Consider the following 21,882-nt stretch of genomic DNA (forward strand, 5'->3'; position numbering starts at 1 on the left):
GAAAAGCTGAGATTTACATGAAAGCTTCCTGACATAATGCAGATTCAAGTTTGTTCAAATCATGGGCCCCTGGGGTTGGATGGGGCCACAATAGGAGATCAAAGTTTTACATACAAATATATAGGAAAAATCTTTAAAAATCTTCTTCTCAAGAACCACTAAGCCAGAAAAGCTGATTTTTACATGAAAACTTTCTGACATAGTGCAGATTCAAGTTTGTTCAAATCATGGCCCCCGGGGATAAGATGGGGCCCCAAGGGGGGATCAAAGTTTTACACACAAATATATAGGGAAAAACTTTAAAAATCTTCTTCTCAAGAACCACTAAGCCAGAAAAGCTGAGATTTACATGAAAGCTTCCTGACATAACGCAGATTCAAGTTTGTTCAAATCATGGGCCCCTGGGGTTGGATGGGGCCACAATAGGGGATCAAAGTTTTACATACAAATATATAGGAAAAATCTTCTTCTCAAGAATCACTGAGCCAGAAAAGCTGATTTTTACATGAAAACTTTCTGACATAGTGCAGATTCAAGTTTCTTCAAATCATGGGCTCCGGGGGTAGGATGGGGCCACAAGGGGGATCAAAGTTTTACATACAAATATATAGTTAAAATCTTTTTCTCAATAACCACTGAGTCAGAAAAGCTGATATTTACAAGAAAACTTTCTGACATAGTGCAGATTCAAGTTTGTTCAAATCATGATCCGTGGGGGGGGGGGGGTCAAAGTTTTACATACAAATATAGAAAAAAGCTTTAAAAGAACCATTGGGCCAAAGAAGTTGACATTTACATGAAAGCTTTCTGACATAGTGTAGATTTAAGTTTGCAAAGGGTAGTTTGGGCCATAATAGGGACCAAGGTTTTACATGCAAATATATATGGAAAGTCTTCAGATATGGGTCAAGGTGACTCAGGTGAGCGATGTGGCCCATGGGCCTCTTGTGTTAATTTCATTATCCCCCATAATTTGGAAATTATTTTAATCTAGCTGTATTTTATTTTCTAGCCTTCTGCTAATCCATGAGTCACTGCAAATATAAGACTTGTTTTAATGACTTTGTATAGTCACTGTACATAATGCAGTCTCAATCGACAATGATGCACATCAAAGTCTGTTAAGCTTTGATTGTACTTAATTATATTCATGTTGGGAAAATTTCACTAAAGTATGATTGCACCAATGTAAAATCATTATATATTTGCAAATTTTATTGATTTCTTATCTGTGAGTGGCTATATATATATATAATATGCATCAAGGTATCAATTTATTTTCATCAGTCAGGTTTAACTGAAGCTGTGAGAAACAGTGAGATAGATCTGAATACGGCAGAAAGAACAATGATGAAGTTTATAGAGCCACATATTATACCCTCCTCCTGTCCACTGGCAGGAAACAGTATTCACTGTGACAAGGCATTTCTTCAGAAGTACATGCCAAATTTTATGAAACAGCTACATTATAGAATAATAGATGTCAGCTCAATCAAAGAACTTTGCAGGTATTTCAGTATGATTTACATTACAGGAAGAACTCCTATAATCCCATCAGCTGTCCCTCTTGATCTCACAAACTCATTAACTTGAGATGATGAACTTGTGTGGATTATTTTCTCTCTCTCTCTCTCTCTCTCCCCCCCCCCTCTCCCCATTGCATTAGAATTAATTTTAATAGCATGAATGCACAAGGTGAAAGTAAACCATGCTACTTTACCAAATATGACAGAGAAAATGTACTTGTGAAAATATGTAACTGTAAGGTTGACAAAATATGATCATGATCAGCTTCACTCAATTAATCATAGGCGTTTGAAATGGATCTCATCAATGTATTGTGTAGTGTTGCCAAAAATAAAATTATTAACAACAAAAGGGGGGGGGGGGACTAAAATGTATCAACCTTAAATTGACATTTATTTACAAAATACAATTGCTGAAATACATGTATTTAATTAGTGTGTAAGAGATTATGATTCTGTACCATATGATGTTGTTCTGCTTTGCTCTATGAAAAATATGTCATTGCTACATTGGGATTATCAAATAAGAGTTTAGGATATGAAGACTTTTTATACGACCGTCATCAGACAGGACGTATATGTATTTTGTTATGGTGCTGTCCATGTGTCCATTGGAGGTCATTTTTTGGGGGACTTTTTTTCCATAACGGATGCATTTACAAGTGTTGAAATTTGGTCACAATTTCTCCCTCAAGAAGCGCAAAAATGAGTTTGCATTTCAGCTGGATTGGTGCACTGTGATCTACTTTAGTGCTAAAAGTAGGTTAAAAAGTTTTCCAGACTTTTTCCTTACAGATATATTACAATAGGCAAATGACTTTTGGACAAAGGTCATTTTGCAAGGTCAAATCACTGTCTCAGAACATATGCCTTATATGAAAAAAGCTTCATTTCTACATTTATTGATTATTGTGCAAATGACTTTTGGACAAAGGTCACTCAAGTTCATTTTTGAAAGGTCAAGGTCACTCAGAACATATACCTCATATATGAAAAAAAAACTTCATTTCAACAATATTTTAACAGTTATTCATCATTTTTTGAATGGCTTTCAAACAAAGGTCACTCAGGGTCATTTTGTAATAGTCAAGGTCACTCAGAAACATATGCCTTATATTTGAAAAAACACATCATTTCAACAATATTTCAACAGTTATTGATCATGGCTTTTAGACAGAGGTCACTCAAGGTCATTTATGAAAGGTCAAGGCCACTCAAAACATATGGCTTGTACATGTATATGAAACAAGAGGCCCAAGGGCCTAGAATCGCTCTTCTGATAAATTGTACAACCCCACCATTTCTATTCTTAGCCTCTTAGTATTCTAAATCTTTAGTTAAATCCTAAGAATTCAAAAAAAGTAGGTCAATGTGACCTACTTTTTGGTTTACACATTTTGAGAACCCAAGAAATATCAACTCACAAAGTTTGATGATTTTAAGCCAATTAGTATCTGAATATTGAAATATTAAGCTGTCAAATTCCAATCGTAGGTCATGGTGACCTACTTTCTGGTCAGCGAACTCCGAACATGCAAGACCCATCAACTGACAAAGTTTGATGACTGTAGGTCAAATAGTATCTGAAATATATAAATATAGCCGTCCAATTCCAAAAGTAGGTCAAGGTGACCTACTTTTTGGTCAACACCCTTTGAACATGCAAGACGCATCAACTGACAAAGTTTGATGACTGTAGGTCAAATAGTATCTGAAATATATAAATATAGGTGTCCAATTCCAAAAGTAGGTCAAGTTGACCTACTTTTTGGTCGAAACCCTTCGAACATGCAAGACCCATCAACTGACAAAGTTTGATGACTGTAGGTCAAATAGTATTTGAAATATATAAATATAGCCGTCAAATTCCAAAAGTAGGTCACGGTGACCTACTTTTTGGTCGACACACTCCAAGATGCATCAACTGTCAAAGTTTGATGATTGTAGGTCAATTAGTGACTGAAATATATAAATATAACTGTCAAATGCTAAAAGTAGGTCACAGTGACCTACTTTTTGGTCGATACACTCCGAAGACTCAAGATGCATCAACTGACAAAGTTTGATGATTGTAGGTCAAATAGTGTCTGAAATATAGTAATTTAGCTGTCAAATACCAAAAGTAGGTCACGGTGACCTACTTTTTGGTCGACACAAACCGAAGACTGAAGACACATCAACTGACAAAGTTTGATGATCCTAGGTTTTACAGTGCCCAAAATATGCATCTAAAATTGAAAATGTGAAATTTGAATATCTGCAAAATTCAAAAAGTAGGTCACTGTGACCTACTTTTTTATAAATATGTTTCAAGGCCTCAAGATGCATCAACTTACAAGGTTTGATGATTCTAAACCTCTCGGTATTTGAAATAACAACTTAAAATATATCTATAAATGATAAGCCATAAAATTCAGAAAGTAGGTCACGGTGACCTATTTTTCAGTTGACTCATTTCAAGGTACCATGATCCACCAACTGACAAGTTTTGATGATCATAGGCTTCAAAGTGTCCAAGATATGCATCAAAATTAATTTTAAAATAAATACCTGCAAAATTCAAAAAGTAGGTCACCGTGACCTACTTTTGAGACAACTTGACACAAGGTCCTAAGATGCATCAACTGTCAAAATTTGATGATCCTAGTCCTTATAATGACTAAAATATCTAAGATTTAAGGAATTTAAAAAAAATTTAAATTTAGGTCAACTTTGAAGTGACCTTGAGACCATGACCTTTGCCCCAGGGTAATGCCTTGAACAATTTTTAATTTACAACATATCCTCATCCTTATGTGTAAGTTTGGTGATAATCTGCCCTGTGGTTCTTGAGAAGAAGATTTTTTAGCAACCACTACTTTTGTTTGTATTTTCCTGATTATTTCCCCTTCTTAAAGGGTCACATCCCTTTATTTAGTATGTATGAAAGCCCTTGGGCCAATGATACCCTGTAACAAATTTGAAAAAAATTGGCCAAGGGGTTCTTGAGTTATAGCCCTTTTTCTAAAAAGTTTACGCACACCGCACAAATGGCCATAGCATTAGCTCTTTGAGCCTTTGGCTCAGAAGAGCTAAAAAGGTCTCTATTTCAACAATTTTTCATAAACAAGCTTGTGATCATAAGTCTGAGCATTAAACATTTGTTTTACAAGTAGAAACATGTTTGAGCACTGAACATTTCCTTTACAAGTAGAAGCATCTCTTTATCAAGTCATTCATCATATAAAGTAGTCATTGTTTACATGCACTTCAGGAAGCATCCATCAGCTTTACTGATATTTTTATCTGATGCTGATATGTACATCTGTTTTTGTCTTTAAAATAATGACAATATTTACATTTTCTCTATGGATTAAGTTAATAAACTATATTAAGTGGAAATTAACACAGTTTTTTTTAGGTCACCTTTGTGCTATTGGTCTGTGTCCAACATCCGTGCATTAACAATTGAACATTTTCAACTTCTTGATAACTACCATCCAATTCTTTTGAAATTTGGTATTAAGCATCTTAGCATCTTTGGGACAAGGGAAACATAAATTATAAATTTCAGGACTCCTGCATTTTCCGGGGCCTCAGTGGATGGGTAAAAACTGCCAAAAATTGACCAATTTTCAAAAATCTTTTCTACAACTGCACATTTTTAAGAAATTCAAAATGCATTGTCATGTAGAGCAAGATTTTGAAAACTTGGTGCAATTTTTACTACCATTTTACCAACATCAGACTTGTGGGGATCCCGGTTAGAATAGGTCCTCAGTACCCCTTGCTTGTCGTAAGAGGCGACTAAATGGGGCGGTCCTTTCGAAGAGACAGCAAAAACCAAGGCCTCATGTTTCAACAGGTGTGGCATGATAAAGATCCCTCCCTGCTCATAGGCTTTAAGTGTTGAGCATAGGCCTAAATTTTGCAGCCTTTCACCGGCAATGTTGACATCTCCATATGAGTAAATAATTCTCCAGCGGAACATTAAACAATATATAACAACAACAACCAACACTGTGAAAAGCATTTAAAATTGACACTGAAAAGAAACATTGTGTTAATGTCAAAAAGAAAAACTACAGAAATCCAAAGCAAAAGCAGCCAAAAAAGTTAAAACAGAATGAATTGAGAATGTATGAAAATTAAAGCAATGTACAAGGTATGGATGGATGTATTTTATTACTCTCTGATGATGATTTTTAACTCATCAATTATGAATTTTCTTCATCAGTCTTGCTCTTGCACTCCAGGACGTGGCCTTATGGTGGCTCAATCCAACCGCATTTACCTTTTCAGATATTTTTGTTTCCAAGTACAATCTTCACTGTTCACATGAATAAACTTGAATCCCCTTTTCCCAAGAATGCTTTTTGCTAAGTTTGGTTGAATTGCCTCTAAGGTTCTTGAGAGGAAGTAAAACAAATGTGAAAAGTTTACAGACATGTGACAGACTGATGTATGGTGATGGGATGATGGACTTTGATCAGATTTTTAATTTGTTCGGGTAAAAAATCTTACTTTAAATACTTTTTGTAAACATCTCCATTTATCTACAAAAATGATACCAATGCTCAGTGTAAGTTAGCATGACTTCATTTTCATGACAGTAAGTTTGTGTGTGTGTGAGGGGGGTTAGAACTATATTATTCCAAGTTCTTAGTTCTCTATGGTGCATGATATTTATATTTTTCAGGAGATGGTACCCAAAAGAGCTAGATTGTGCCCCAGAGAAAAAATTGACACATAGGTAAATGGTTTTTGAAGACTCCTGTGGACAGACAGGGGCATTAAGGAAGCCTGTGCGAAAGGGGACAGGCTCCCACCTTTATCAGACTAAATTATCCAAGAGTATTTCCTCCTTAACATTTTGATAATCTGGGCATGTCCATGAATGTGTCCCCTGATCTTTTTCATTAACGCATGACTGTTGGATTTTCCAACTGAAGTTGGAAATCAAAGTAGTAATCATCAGGGGAATTTTGAATTTCATAAATGCATTTTGTTATTTGCATATTTAAAATACTGAAAATGAATACTTGATGCAAAGTACTGTACCCTAAAGAATTACAAACACTAATCTATTTTCAATATTGTTTTCAGAGCCTTGGATGATATTAGAGAAAGCATAGAGGAACTTAAGTATTACAGAAAAAACATTTTTAAATAAAGTTTGAAAATGTCATTTAAAATTTTCTTTCCACTTTTAATCTGGGGGATCCAGAGGTATGCGTCATATGTAATGCATGGCTCACAGGGGCTTGTGTAGAAATCCCTAGGAAAAATACAGATTTTTGTATTTTTTCTAAAGGGGGGTTGGTTCTTGTTTTTTCTACACAAGCCCCTGTGCATGGCTGTTGCATTTAAAAATCCTGGTATAGAAATTGACAAAAAGAATCGATCTTTCACAGTTTACTACAAGATGTCCCATAGCCTGATTTTAGCTTTACATGAAATAAACTACGAGGAAGCTCAATATCCCATTTCCCATTCATCAGCAGTTCCACAGCCAGTCTTCCGATTTCGTCACTAGACTTTGCTGCGTACCCATTTCCTCCTATAGCTATTCCCATCTGGTCGTGAATTTTGTCGATGTAGGGTCGGTTGCTAGGGGCAACGTCAACCACGCAACTGTCACCATGGTAGGAGAGTACCTTTATATCTGTAAATAAATGAAATTTCTCATCGCATCATATAGATTCTGAATTTTCGTAAGGAAATTGTTCCAATACACTTATAATGCACTTAGCACAGATGGCCTCCAATCAAGCCCAGGACGGGATTTATGATGTTTTCATTTTCCAAATTGGTTACAGGCTTACATAATTAGTACAAATCATATATATTATCAAAGTATTACATAAAAAAGTACAAGGTTACAAAGTATCAAAAATTTCATTCAGTGTAAAAGCTTTAATACAGTCGTTGTACAGGTGAACATAACTTTATAGTAAAAAAAAACATATACCCTTAATCCTATCACTACAGATCAAAATACCAGTTTCTATTTTACGATGTGAAATAAGTAACATTCGCTGGGGCTTTAGCTTTATAAGTTCCAAACTGTACTAAATAATACATGAAAAGGTTAATGATTGCAAGTTAATTACTGAACATCAGGAAATAGGCCGCGGCTATGATCCATGTGCAATATTATAGTGGATCGAGATTGCGAGGCCCTTATCTGCGCCAATACAAGGGACAGGCGTGTTTTGTATTTTTTCAATTCTACCACAGTTATTGCAAAGATCATAGGAATGCCGCGGTCATTATTCTGCGATATACCTTTATTCTTAATAACTGATTATGAGAAAATTGATACTCATCTCGCTTGCACTTCGTATTTTACTAATACAAACTCATAATTCAGTTTTATAAGTATAAAAATCAATCAATATATTTGAAAAGCAAATTCATAAATGATTGAAGAACATTTGTTATTCAGTATATAATCAATTGTCTGCATTCAGAAATCGATACACATGTAAACATGTCGATGCACAGACAATTTTTCTTGGGCTGTGTATTCGATGCAGTTGATTCATTCATTCAATCTTTATTTCCCCCTTGCGGAGATTTCATGTTGTAACATTTACATATATTTAGAATACATAAAGAAAATCAAAATGATAATATATATATATATAAAAAGAACAGAGATAGAAAATTATAACAAAGAAAACGTATGTACATGGATAAATGTTTACATAATTATACTTTTAGTTGTACTCTAAATTTTGCGACAAGGCTCTATTATAGCACGCGGTGGCTCCACACACAAATTTTGCACAAAGACAAATAAATTCTTTTTTGCTCTCTTTCTCTAATAATATTGTGGGTTCTACTCCTCCAAGTAATATAAAATATCTTCACTGAGCTGCGAAAGCTCTACATATAAATGGACATCGAAATTATTAATTAGGTTGTCAAAGAAAGAATCTCTTATGCAAGTTGTGGATGGACACCCCAACACAGCATGTTGATACTGGTTGTCGTACGTCTCCTGACACACTCTGCAGGTTTGGCCTAAAGAAATGGGTGGAATGGTCCAGAGTTTAGCTAGGAATCTAATGAGTGGAACTTCATCAAATGAAAAGTCAAATTTCCAGAGTTTAATAGGAGAGATTATGTTGTGGAAAATTTTAAATATTCGGAAGTCTGGATCGGCTTCCATGCGATTTCTCCATTCCTCCGTATGTTGGTGATGAATCGACTGTTTAACTATATATTTCCAATCTTTTTTCCCAGGGAATTGACCAACTTCAACAAATGATCGTAAATATTGTAGTAAGTTGTATTTGATTAAAATTTCGTATATATCTTTTAGAAATCCAGAAAATTGTTTGATGTCACCCTGCAAAAGGTCATATAATCTAAATAAGAAAATGTTCGTTGACAGAGAGTTAGTGTCAAGTTTACACAGCTTTCCAAAAAATACTAATTTTCTTTTGTCTATTTCCGAAATGATGGGATGTAATCCAATCATGCTCTCACTCATATCTGATCTTGTTGAAATTTTCATGCCTTGAATATCCTTTGTCACAAAATGTTGAAATTTGTTTAAAATTTGGAAATCTGTTTGCTTTAGATTGTTCCACAGTTCACATCCATACAATACGGTAGGTAATACTATTTTCCGGTAGAGTTTAACAAGAGTTAAAGGGTTTGTGTTGTGGGACAAATCATTCCGTATTGCAAAGTAAGCCTTCCTGCCTTTGTTACAGCTGTCCGTTGTCCGGTCAATGGTTTTGAATCGAGAATGTTGAATAATACCCAAATGTTTGTAACTATCATTGATCAAGATTTCATCATCACCTAATTTCCAAGTTTGCTGTGTTGGGGGTCTACCCTTACCAAATATAACTACGCTAGACTTTTGAGCGTTAAAAGAAAAGCGCCATAAACATGAATACTTAAATGCAACGTTTAACATTTTTTGTAAGCTAGTTGGACTTGAACTTAAGCATGCAATGTCGTCAGCTAATGTCGGGTTTGTTGACTTTACATTGTACACACCGAAATTACTGCTTACACTTTCTAAGTAATTTAATAAATCATTAATGAAAACACAATATAAAAATCCAGACAATACACCGCCTTGTCGAACACCTTGCTTAATTTCAAACCATTGAGACATCAAATTAAATACTTGAAATATTTTTCAAAATAGATCTAGAATACCTCTACAATCTCATTATTCCTCAGCAAATAGAAAAAAAGAAAGAAAAAAACATGTAGGCCTAATCTGTTTCGGAAACTGCCATGACGTCACAGTGACCTAATTTGTAACGATCGACTGCCATAGTAGAATAGAAATAAAGTTGTATATTGCAGGATAACCTCATTGTCTCGGCTTTTATATTTCAAAACAACATTTCGAGAACAAGGAGGTTTTCCTGCAATATACGCGAAAATTCGATCTTTATTTCTTAAACATTTAATTACTTTTTTTTATTATTCAATTCAATTATTGGCACTAAAGCACATGCAAGTGTTGTTAGCCACACACATATATACATAGTGTTACATGGTATTATATATTTTATATGAGTACAGTACATTAGCAGACGAAACTTTTTAAATGCGATCCGCATATTTCAGTAATAACTACACGACACGTTCTGTCATATATTGTTTCTAAAATTACACTGTCCCTCTGATTACATTTCCTTCTTGATATTTATAGTGCATGCATCATTGTTCTTTATCATATCGTGGTAATATTCTCTTATTATATGTTCAGTTGTTACTCTGTCGTATTTTTTAACAATACTTAAATTTTTTTACGCTTCCTATCCATTTCAAGTGGGCTTCTACCTAATTCCTAATAAACTATTCTTTACACCTAACACGCTTTTTTTTTTTTTTTTTTTTTTTTTTTTTTTTTTTTTTGTGTTTTTTTTTTTTTTTTTTTTTTACAAAACTTGTACTTTTTCAACTTCTTGACCTTTATGAAATCCCCATGTTTCTGCAAGGTAGTTTAGCATAGTTTTAATATAAAATATCAAACACACTATAAAGTTGGATCTCAACATTGAAATTTAAATCTTGTATTTTGCTATAGATAGTAAACATTGCTTTGTTACCCTGTGTTGCACAACGTTTATGCTTTGATAAAAAAAAAAATACCGTTTTAATTTGACAATATTCTTAAGTTATTTGAAAATTGATCCACAGTATCAACTTTACTACCATTATATATCCATGTTTCTCCGACGTCGTACTTCCACCATTGCTAAATATTACAAGTTTTTTTGTACATTTACACTTGTGTGACTTGAATATCGTGCCCTTTCTTTTATTATGGTACTGTAGGTGTACTTTTATTACGGTACTGTAGATGTACTATTATTATGGTACTGCAGATGTACTATTATTACGGTACTGTAGATGTACTACTATTATGGTACTGCAGATGTACTTTTATTATGGTACTGTAGGTGTACTTTTATTATGGTACTGTAGATGTATTTTTATTATGGTACTGTAGATGTACTTTTATTATGGTACTATAAATGTACTTTTATTATGGTACTGTAGGTGTACTTTTATTATGGTACTGTAGATGTACTTTTATTATGGTACTGTAGGTGTACTTTTATTATGGTACTGTAGATGTACTTTTATTGTGGTATTGTAAATGTACTTTTATTATGGTACTGTAGGTGTACTATTATTATGGTACTGTAGGTGTACTTTTGGCAGGTTGAACCACACAAACACCATGCTCCCCCTACATCTATATCCATTCGTTACCTTGTACTACGCTTAGTATCATGTCAGCCATTTGCCGAGTAAGCCGTGCATCGGGTCCGTGATCAAACCACTGCTTCATCTGCTGTCTGGTGTGCAGTAGCTTTGGGATCGAGTCGTGAGAGTGGCCAAGTTTTATGTAGTATTTACCTTCAATAAAGTAACGCAAATATAAAACCATTAAGAAAAGTTAAATTGATTTAGTGATTCTGGTACAAAGATGATATCGTTTTCAACCAGGCATAAGACGTGTGTGCTCGAAAACGAGTATACATGTCCAAATGTTTGACATTGGAATATTTGTATCGACCTGGAAAGCTTTTGAAGAATTAGATATTAGATGCCGAAATTAGAAATAATTCCGAGACCTCAGATAAATCTTTCACACTGGCAAGATATTAGATGCCGAAATTAGAAATTCCGAGACCTCAGAGATAAATCTTTCACGCTGGCAAGTTGATGACCCCCCCCCCCCCCCCCCCCGGATGAACCCTGTTCAAAGGGAGGATGTCTTCACAATGTCTAGGAGATAAGACACATATACTATTGTAACCCTCAGCATCCCCCCCCCCCCCAAAACACCTTTCTTAGGTAGTTATAAGGACACCTATAAAAGTTTATCCAACATTTTAATTTTGTGCGAGGTTTTTTTTTTTTTTTTTTAGAAATTATCGGTAGGGGCATGTCCCCATATCACTTGCCCCCACAAATCAAATATTTTGTATTTAAACCTTCCACGTTATGTGAGTCACGTTTATGGGAACGTAACTGTACGGACAGAATATATATCTGTCCTCATGATTGTATATTGTTTAACGTCCCTCTCAAGAATTTTCACTCATACGGAGACGTCACCATTGCCAGTGAAGGGCTGCAAAATTTAGGCCAATGCTCGGCGCTTATGGCCCTTCAGCAGGGAGGGTTCTTTATCGTACCACACCTGCTGTGACACGGGGCCTCGGTTTTTGCGGTCTCATCCGAAGGACTAACAGATGAAGTTACGAAAACGATGAAAGCAAAGACGTTATAAAATGGATTAAATTTCTTTTATTTCATGACAGATATATCCCCATTTATCTGAAATTCTTGAATATGATTCATAATCATGACAAAACTTTCGGGTCATATTCATAATGGCAACTACAGTTTTCAACAGTACAAGGCAAGGGAGTAAATAGATTCAATATCTATTTCCTGCTGACCTTATAATAGAGACAAGGACTTTATTCGAGGTTAGATCACGCCTTGTGTCATTCTATGGAAAGTACCGACATACTACATTATGAAGACATTGCTAGTTAAGGGAGTAAAATTGATTGATTGTTGTTTAACGTCCCTTTCGAGAATATTTCGCTCACATGGAGACCACCACTGCCGGTGAAAAATGTATCTTGGAGGTATCCAAAGGAGCCTTAGGCAACATGGCAGACATATTCAACGCCTTTTTTCCTATTGACTTTATAGAAATGAATGGATTCAACATTTGTACAGTTTGAAGATTACCATCAGGATAACGAATTGGAGGAAGCATGTAGAAAACGACAGGTGTTCGTGGATCCACAGGGAAGTCCTGGGTCCAATCCTTGCCACCTCGCCCGAAATATAGGATCGACGGCATGGTTCTGAAATCATAGAATAAACTTACAATATAGGATAGCAACTGTCTAAATTGATTTGTCAATATACAGTAATACCTACCTAATGGCAACTTACCTTATTTTCTTAGCATCTTCTTCACTGATTTCCAACTTGGTAACTGCGAGTGGATACAATTTTGTGTCTGGGGAAACTCCATTTCCCAACAGATTACGAAAAGCTGTGAACGCACCCGTGGCCACAAGGACTTTCTTTGCTAGAATTCTTCTCCCAGAATCGGTTGTCACTTCCATGACCATATCGGTGTCGCCACGAACCACGCGCGAGATGCCTCGAGCAACCTCTTGCACATGTTGGCATCCATTTTTCTTTGCAATGGTTATCTGAGCTTTCACGAGTCTTCTGGGACTTATGTATCCTGCCAACTGTGCTTCGAACACCACCTCGTCATCTTCTGGGATTGACAGAAAGGGAAACAGAGAGCGAGCCGCTGTTCCACTCAACACTTTTGCTCCTATCCTGTCTTTTTTAGCGACGTCCTTTACTGCAGTGATGTAATCTTCTCCTCGATTGCCAATCATTAAACAACCAACTTCACTGGCAATATCGATTCCTATGTAGTAATTCTAAACTTTAATTAACATCTTAATTGTCAATTTTATTAGCTTTGAAAGATTATTGATCACAATCTAATTAAAATTAGATCCTATGATCCGCTCATCTACTGTCGCTACACATATGAGCGGATCATGGGATCTAATTTTAATTAGATTGTATTGATCATGAATTTAAACACAAAGCTATGTATATGACAGAAAAAGTGTAACTACATGACATGAACACGAACACAACAGCTCAACAAAGTTTACCTGATTCCACCTCGATGTCAGTGTATCTAGGTATTGACCTTTGGGCTAGTTTTGCCCAGACTGGGTCGGAGGTTGATTGCATGTATATTCTGCCTTCATCGTAATGTCCACCATATATGTCCCTATTCGGATCAGGCGAGCACTTCTGGAAGTGGAATGATATTGATACATACACACTTTGATGAGTATGCAGTCAGTGAAGTCTAATCACGACTAGGCAGTTATGTGATGTACATGTATGCGTAAGGTCGGGATCCGATAGTGTTACGGACTAAGGTTTACCCTTGTATTGCATCAAAAATGTTTCCATGGTTGTAATATATACTTATTTCTCTCTTTAGATTTCTTTAAAGTTTGCATTTAAAATAAGTTCCACAAAGTAAACACCCAACTGCATGATATTGTATCTTATAATTTAGGAAATCTATATCAAACAATGCTCACAGTTTTTGTAAATGATTTCAGACTCGAATGAAATGGTAAAGATAATGAATGACCAAGACATAAGACAGTTACTTCTTCAACGAAAATGGAAAAAGGAAATATTTATGCCTAGTGATCAGTCATTCAAAACATTACTTTGTGAAACACCACTATGATTCTAAGACTCTGAAGTTGATATTAAAAAGATGCTCGCGTTCCTCACTGACAATATCTTTGTAGTCTCCGGTGATCAGGTTTTCCAACAATCTGTTGGAATTCTCATGGACACGAGTCTCGTGGGGATCCAGGTAAGAATAGGTCCTCAGTAACCCTTGCTTGCCGTAAGATCGAGGCGACTACATGGGGATGAGACCGCAAAAACCGTTTTTATATTCTTACGAGGCAGAATTTATTTAAAAGGTTCTACATGAGAAGAAAAAAATCTCTTGCTGTGGCCTTCAACGCGACATTTAGATATATCGACAACGTTTTATCTATTAACGATAATCATTTTTATACGCCTGTCATTAGACGGGACGTATTATTTTATGGCGCTGTCCGTCCATCCGTCCCGGGTCATGTTTTCCGGACTTTTGTTCCGTAACGGATGCATGTACAACTTTGAAATTTGGTCACAATAACTCCCTCAAGAATTGTAAGAGTGAGTTTGCATTTCAGCTGGATTGGTCCATCCTTGACCTACTTTAGGGCTGTGAGTAGGTCAAACAGTTTTCTGGACTTTTTTCGTTGCAGATACAGATATTGCCCTGAAATTTACACATAAGCTTCCTTTCAGAGTTGAGTTTGCATTTCAGCTGGATAGGTCCGTCCGTCTGTGACCTAAGGACTACAAGTAGGTCAAAGTTTTTCGGGCTTTTTTTCATTATGGATACAGATATTGCCCTTGAATTTAGTCAAAGATTTCCTCTTGGAGGAATTCAAGTTCAGTTTGCATTTCAACTGGATTGGTCCATCCTTGACCTACTTTTTGGGAAAAAATAGGTCAAACAGTATTCCGGGCTTTTTTTCATTATGGATACAGATATTGCCCTGATATTTAGTCAAAGGCTTCCTCTCAGAGGAATACCAGTTCAGTTTTCATTTCAGCTGGATTGGTCCATCCTTGATTTACGGTTGGACTAAAAATAGGTCAGACAGTTTTCCGGGCTTTTTTTTTTCATTACGGATACAGATATTGCCCTGATATATATGTGATAGTATAAATATGAATTTCTATATGTATTTATTCGTTTTGATATTTTTCATTGATCGTTTTGCTAAATACAATCTTAAAATTCACTTTACCGTAAGTTCAATTGCGCATCTGGATTGAGTTGGCTGAGTAAAGTTTTATTCTGTTATTTCATTGGTTCTTTGATTTCATTGGTCATTTCATATTTCTTTATCCAATAATAGTATTTCAGTATATGTATAAATCTACCGCGCTTACCTATGTAGTTAGAGCAGTAATACGTTTTGAAGAGTTACAACCAGCTGATATCTTCCGCATCTTATGGTATGTTATTTCTATATTAAAGTATATGTTTCATTTCCATATAAAGAACCGATATACGTAATTATTTTGATTGCAAGTTCTTTACTTTACTGTAATTTTGCTTTCAAAGTCATAATGATTATATGAGTCTGTAAGATCTTAATCTAAATTATTTACAGAACACATGCACATATTTTTGTAAAGTATAGTATGCTTCTAAAACGTTTACTGTGGGTGCAATTTACAATTGTCATATTTCACTTATGTTTTTCTTTCTTGATTTGTAATATTATCTATCTGTTATTGTAGGTGAATGTCTTTATTTTCTACTGAATAAATTAATAAAACCAACATCTGCCTTCCTGCTCGGTTACATATAGTCAAAGGCTTCCTCTCGGAGGAAGACAAGTGCAGTGAACATTTCAGCTGGATTGGCGCACAATGACCTACAGTACTTTAGGGGTAGAAGTAGGTCAAACAGTTTTCCAGATTGTTTTTGGTATGTCACAGGTATTGCTCTGAAATTTAGTCACAACCTCCCTTTCAGAGAAATACATAATCAGTTCACATTTCAACTTAATTGGTGTACCATGACCTACTTTAGGGCTAAAAGTAGAGCAAATAGTTTCCTGGACTTTTAATCATCATAGATAGATATTGAACCAACATTTTGTTTCAACCTCACTCTCGGAGAAATATATAATCAGTTCACATGTCAGATGGATTGGTGCACCATGACCCACTTAGAGACTTTTCTATTCAGAATGTGTGTTGTATTAATTCAAAGTGCACAATATGCTTCCAGGTTGAATTTCACTGTCCGACGGGCGTATATTGTACTGTTTGCGGTACTCTTGTCAGTCATATGTCGATTCGAAATATCGCCCTTGAACTCGAAATAAAAGACACCACAGAGTCCTCTTCATCTGCTTCGTACTTAGATATTTTATTGAAAATAAATATTAACGACAAACTAACAACTCAACTTCATGACAAACGGGATTATTTTAGCTTCTCCATTGTTAACTTCCCACATTTATGTACATGTAGCAACATTCCATTATCACTTGCATATGGTGCTTATATCTCTCAACTGATTCGATACGCAAGAGCTTGTTCTGCGTATGATCAGTTTTTAGATCGAGGCAGGCTACTGACATACAAGTTGATGTTACACGGGTTTCAACATCCTTGTTTAAAGTCAGCATTTCGCAAATTCTATGGTCGATAAAATGATCTAGTTTGCCAATACATCCTATCATTGGGTCAAATGCTGCTTGGTGTGTTTCATACCGATTTTCAAGCCGTTCTTGACACACTGTTTTTGAATATGGATTACTTCGTTTACCTGATCAAGATATAGGACACACGGCGGTTGTGACCGGTTGACAGGGGGTTGCTTACTCCTCTTAGGCATCTGATCCCACTTTTAGTATATCCAGGGGTTCGTGTTTGCTAAACTCTCTATTTTGTATTCCTTGTGGGAGTTGTGAGATTGATCACCGTTCGCTGTCTTCACTTTTCACAGAGTTCACAATTCTTTGTTATGTAAACAAGGCTCGTGTTATGTTTTTGCTTACATAGGTTAAAAATATACTAGTAAAAGTTTCGTTTAAAGCAGATTTTTCAATTTGCAAATTAATTCTGAACACATTTAAACGATTTCTAATGTTTGTCACATCTCATTTTGTTTTAAACATATTTTCTATTAATGGATCTCTATGTAGACAAAAATATGGAACAAACCTTGTTTACATAACAAAAGATTTGTTACTCAGCAACTGACAATAACAGTTTTGCTGACCACTAGAAATACCTTACTTAAGTATTGTAAACAATAAAAATGTGGGGGAAATAGGAAAATTTTCAGTTCAAATCGTGACCATGCCCCTTTAATTCTGAGGTTAAAAGATAAAGCTATAAATATTGAATATTCATTAGGCCTACATATCATAACAACTCTAGCAAGAAAACTTTATAAAGAAATATTTGCACGTTTCAAGATTAAAAGAATGTTTTAATACACATTTTGACTATTAAGTTTCTGTTAGAAACACATGCCTATGCTTCACATATTACAGTCCTTGTTTGATATTGGCCCCCAGGGTGAAAATGAGAATTCTGAAACATTATTGCACAGGACACCATCAATCATCTTCCAAAAGATGAATTAGCTATTGCGTAAAATGCATGAGGAGTTCTGGGAACCAGTTGGGTTTTTTTTTCTTCAGACCCCCAGGATGAAATGGAAAATTCCGAAACTTATATGTATATCTACAGGACACCACGTATCATATTGGTATAACAATGTTTAAAACATGGATCAGCGGAGCCGTTGTAGTTTGCTACCGTAAATTGGTTCTTATAATTTGTGATTCCATTTACACAGAATATTAATTAATCCATTCAAAACATATCAGAACTTTTCATAAGATAAAATGAAGTTGCTGAATAGGTGTGTATCGGTTCATCGAACTGTCGCACCTTTCTTGAGGAAATCAGTCATTTTACGGTGATTTTCAGTGAATCGGCAAAATATGTCCATTTACATTTATATAGTGAGAAATCAGTTGAGGTATAATAATACTGCTTCAAATGTTTTCTCTAAACATTCATCAAAAGATATGATGCTAGATATAATTTGTTTCATGGAACAATGAAGTTTAGTTAGGAAGAATGTAAATTGAAAGGAGCCAATTTCGTTATTATTTTTTTCATTTGCAGTCCAATCGTGCTATTTTTTGTAAAGAAAAGATTTGAAATGTTACTACTGTCTTAAAGTATCCATGTAGAAAAGCCTTTATAAAGCTTGTGGATTGTTTCCATATCATTTTCATCAATTTGAAGCCACAACATTAGAGTCGACCCAGTTGATTGTTATTTTTTTCGTGTTTAAAAAAGGAAGACAAACATATATACTGACTAAAAGAAAATTAAGCAGTTTGACTTAAACGAGAATCTTGAGTTGATGCTCACCTTGTTAGGTTCATCCGGGCCAACTAAACAAACCCGAGAAAACTTGGACGCATGCTTCGCTGCAGCGGATCCAGCCAGCCCCGCGCCAACAACACATAGATCAAACATGAGTATCGTATCTTGTTGTTTCTTTAGAGAATTCACGTGTAGAACAGGCAAAGAAAAGAGAAAATGAGGTCAAAAAGTAAGAGGATCGCGATAAGAAGATATGAGATACCACATTTGACTAAATATCACGAAAATCTATACATGTATATCATACAAGTATACCAGTATATGTGTGTGTAAATATGTAGGTATGCACATTTTTAATTTATATTGGCTAAGGATGACCTGTTAATATTAATCTAAACTGATTGAAATATTCCTGAAGTCTCAGTAAAAGTGCTGCACTGCTGACCTTGCCATACACTGGATTTACATAATATTTGGGACGCGTACCTGAATTTATGGTGAATTAAACATCATCACAATAGCTGACTTCCTTCGAAGCACATGTTTTCGTCGTCTAACTACTTATAGCTCAGCAGTTAGCTGCAGATCTGTAGCTCTCTGGGAAAATATTGGGACAGACTACAAGCTACAGATAAACCCATTTTTCGATTTACGTCTTTTTTCTGACCATGGTAGAGATCTTATATCGCTGTGTTCTTGCATCGTTGTCTCAAATAATGTAAAAAAAAAACAACAAAAAAACCAAAAAAAACAAACCAAAAAACCTAACATTTCCCCCCAAAATGTGTGTCCAAAATTCATTAACACCTCGTGGGAGCCAATAACTCATGGCTTCAAATGATATCGTTCGTTGGTGTAGCCATGTTAGGTAGCCAATCAAATCACTGGTTTATGGGAATTGCATAAACCACACGGTATATTGTAGAACTGGATTTTGAAAGTATTTCATAATGTCAATTTTATTTAAATTGACTCTTATAATCATGATAATCGTCTTACTTTAAAGATATTTTAAATTAGTTTTTAAACTGAAGTTTTTGGTTAAAAATTAATTGTAATGTATTATTTAGAATCATTGTTGAAAAATGATAGAAATTCTATTTCAATAGAATAGCTAGATGCTGTCGTCTACGGAGCGCCAAATTAACATAAACTTGAATAAATGAAGGTATCTTCAATTATTTGAAGATATCATCAATTCATTTAATGCGCGCAACAATTTAATTAAAGATCTCTTCAAATAATTAATGTTATCGTCAATTCTGAATTATTGCGCGCATTAATTAAATTAATGATAGCATTAATTCTTCTGCTGAATTGATTCGCGCTTTAATTGAATTAATGATCTCTTCAAATGAATTAAGGATATCAACAATTGAATTAATGCGCGCTACAATTCAGTTGAAGAGAGCAATAATTTATATACTGCGCGCATTAAATCAATTGATGAGAGCAATAATTGAATTGAATTTATTCAATTATTGCTCTCTTCAATTGAATTAATAATTTAATTGAATTAATTCAATTGTTGCTCTCTTCAATTGAATTAATGATATCTTTAATTCATTTGAAGAGAGCAATAATTCTTTTAGAAAGAGAAACTATATAATTAAAGATATCTTCAATTCAACATATCCACAATTGAAATTAATGATCTCTAATTGAATTGTTGCTCTCTTTAAAAGAATTGATGTGCGCATCAATTTTTTATACAAAAGCATTGTAAACAATTAAAAGATATCTTCAATTGAATTAAAGAGATCATCAAATTATTTATACCGAACTCTAATTTAATTATTGTGAGCAATATTTCTACGAAATTGATGCTCTCCTCAATTGAATTGAAGAGGGCAATCATTGAATTAATGCGAGCATTAAATCAATTATTGCTCTCATTAATTGAATTGAAGCGCGCATTAATTCAATTGATGCTCTCTTTAAAGAGAGCAATAATTGAATTGATGATATCTTCAAATAATTGAAGATATCTTCAATTATTTGAATTTATGTTAATTTGGCGCTACATAGTCATCAGACAGTAATACACATCCCGTCCTATACTTGTGTGACTAGCAAAGAAACCATTATAACTCCCATAATGATATAACATACCCTATATAGTCTTGCTGTATATATGTCGATGCATTGAGTATTCTGTTGGGCAAGTGCCCTGTGGTCATCCCAAACCCTATTTCATAATTGTTGAAATATATTGAAAACGATTGATATCCTGATCTTAAATCACACTTGTACAAATCAAGATGCATCGAGTATTCTGATGGGCAAGTACCCCGAGGTTATCCCAACCCTCATCGTTTTTCGATTGTTCAAATATCTTTAAAAATGGTTGAAATTCCAACCTTTAAAGCAAATATATTCTTGTTGCAAATGATACAATGCACTGAGCACCAGATTTTGTTTCGTTGTTTCCCCACCCTATTTGACACTCAAGATGAAAAAAAAATTCGAAAACTTATTGCATATCTAAAGGACAACACCAACCATCTCCCAAAAGATGATTTGGACACTGCATAGATTATAAGAGGAGTTCTGGGAACTCATTTTTTCTTTAGATAAACGTCGTTTTCAACCCACAATTGGTCCCTAGGGTGAAAATTTAAATTCTGAAACCTTATAGCACATCTACAGGACACCACCAATCATCTTCCAAAAGAGCTACGTAAAATGTATGAGGAGTTCTGGGAACGAGATTTTTTTTAAACCCCCATCGGGTAACAACAATATACCCGAACTTTCTTTAGTAAGGGCGGGTATAAATAGTCAATTGAGTTGATGTGGCAGTTGATAAACAACAACAAAAAAGTGTATGTATTTCTTAAATGTTGGGTTACTTCAATGGCATTGAGGATCGTCCGTCGTCATCCGTTAACATTTGAACATAACCAATCCTTTTCTCTGTAAGTATATTGCCATTCTGTAGCAACGTTTGTATGGAACATCTTTGGGGTAAGAGGAACTAGATTGTAAATTCCAGTCACTGTACCCCTGGAGCCTGACTCTGGGGGCAACAAAATTGAAGATGATGTAATCTTTTCATCTCAACTCCTGGACATTAGGCACAGAAAATGATAATATAGGTACAATGAAAATAACAGCCTTACAAATACATGTATTGTGAAATTCATGGCACTGGGTCAAGGGTTCTGGTGCTAGGGTGAGCTTTATGGTTCATATGGTACACATGCGAAGAAAAGTCTGTACCAAAATTATCTGGGGTTCTGATACCCGAGTAGGCTTTATGACTCATACTCCTGTGTGTCCAGGGGTCCGTGTTTGCCCAACTATC

The 21,882-nt window shown here is 35.0% G+C and overlaps 2 protein-coding genes across 2 annotated transcripts in view; one reads left to right on the forward strand and one right to left on the reverse strand.

Annotated features, from left to right (window-relative positions):
- LOC125651462 (oligoribonuclease, mitochondrial-like) overlaps nt 1-6,693 on the forward strand; it is a 12,694-nt gene extending 6,001 nt beyond the window's left edge. The window contains exons 4-6 of the mRNA XM_048880060.2: nt 1,288-1,508; nt 6,205-6,258; nt 6,612-6,693. Of these exons, the coding sequence (XP_048736017.2) occupies nt 1,288-1,508; nt 6,205-6,258; nt 6,612-6,678 (342 nt within the window). The 3' untranslated portion in view covers nt 6,679-6,693. The remainder of the gene's footprint in view (nt 1-1,287; nt 1,509-6,204; nt 6,259-6,611) is intronic.
- Nucleotides 6,694-6,907: 214 nt separating this feature from the next.
- Nucleotides 6,908-19,280, reverse strand: LOC125651461 (uncharacterized). Its single transcript, XM_048880059.2, has 6 exons — nt 18,621-19,280; nt 13,727-13,871; nt 12,975-13,470; nt 12,765-12,883; nt 11,265-11,411; nt 6,908-7,170 (listed from the first exon to the last, which is right to left on the reverse strand). Exons 1-6 carry the CDS (start codon nt 18,726-18,728, stop codon nt 6,914-6,916), a joined length of 1,272 nt encoding a protein of 423 aa, XP_048736016.2. The 5' UTR covers nt 18,729-19,280; the 3' UTR covers nt 6,908-6,913.
- Between the last annotated feature and the right edge of the window lie 2,602 nt (nt 19,281-21,882).

Source organism: Ostrea edulis, chromosome 5 (assembly GCF_947568905.1).
Source record: "Ostrea edulis chromosome 5, xbOstEdul1.1, whole genome shotgun sequence".
In the NCBI taxonomy this organism is placed as follows: domain Eukaryota; kingdom Metazoa; phylum Mollusca; class Bivalvia; order Ostreida; family Ostreidae; genus Ostrea; species Ostrea edulis.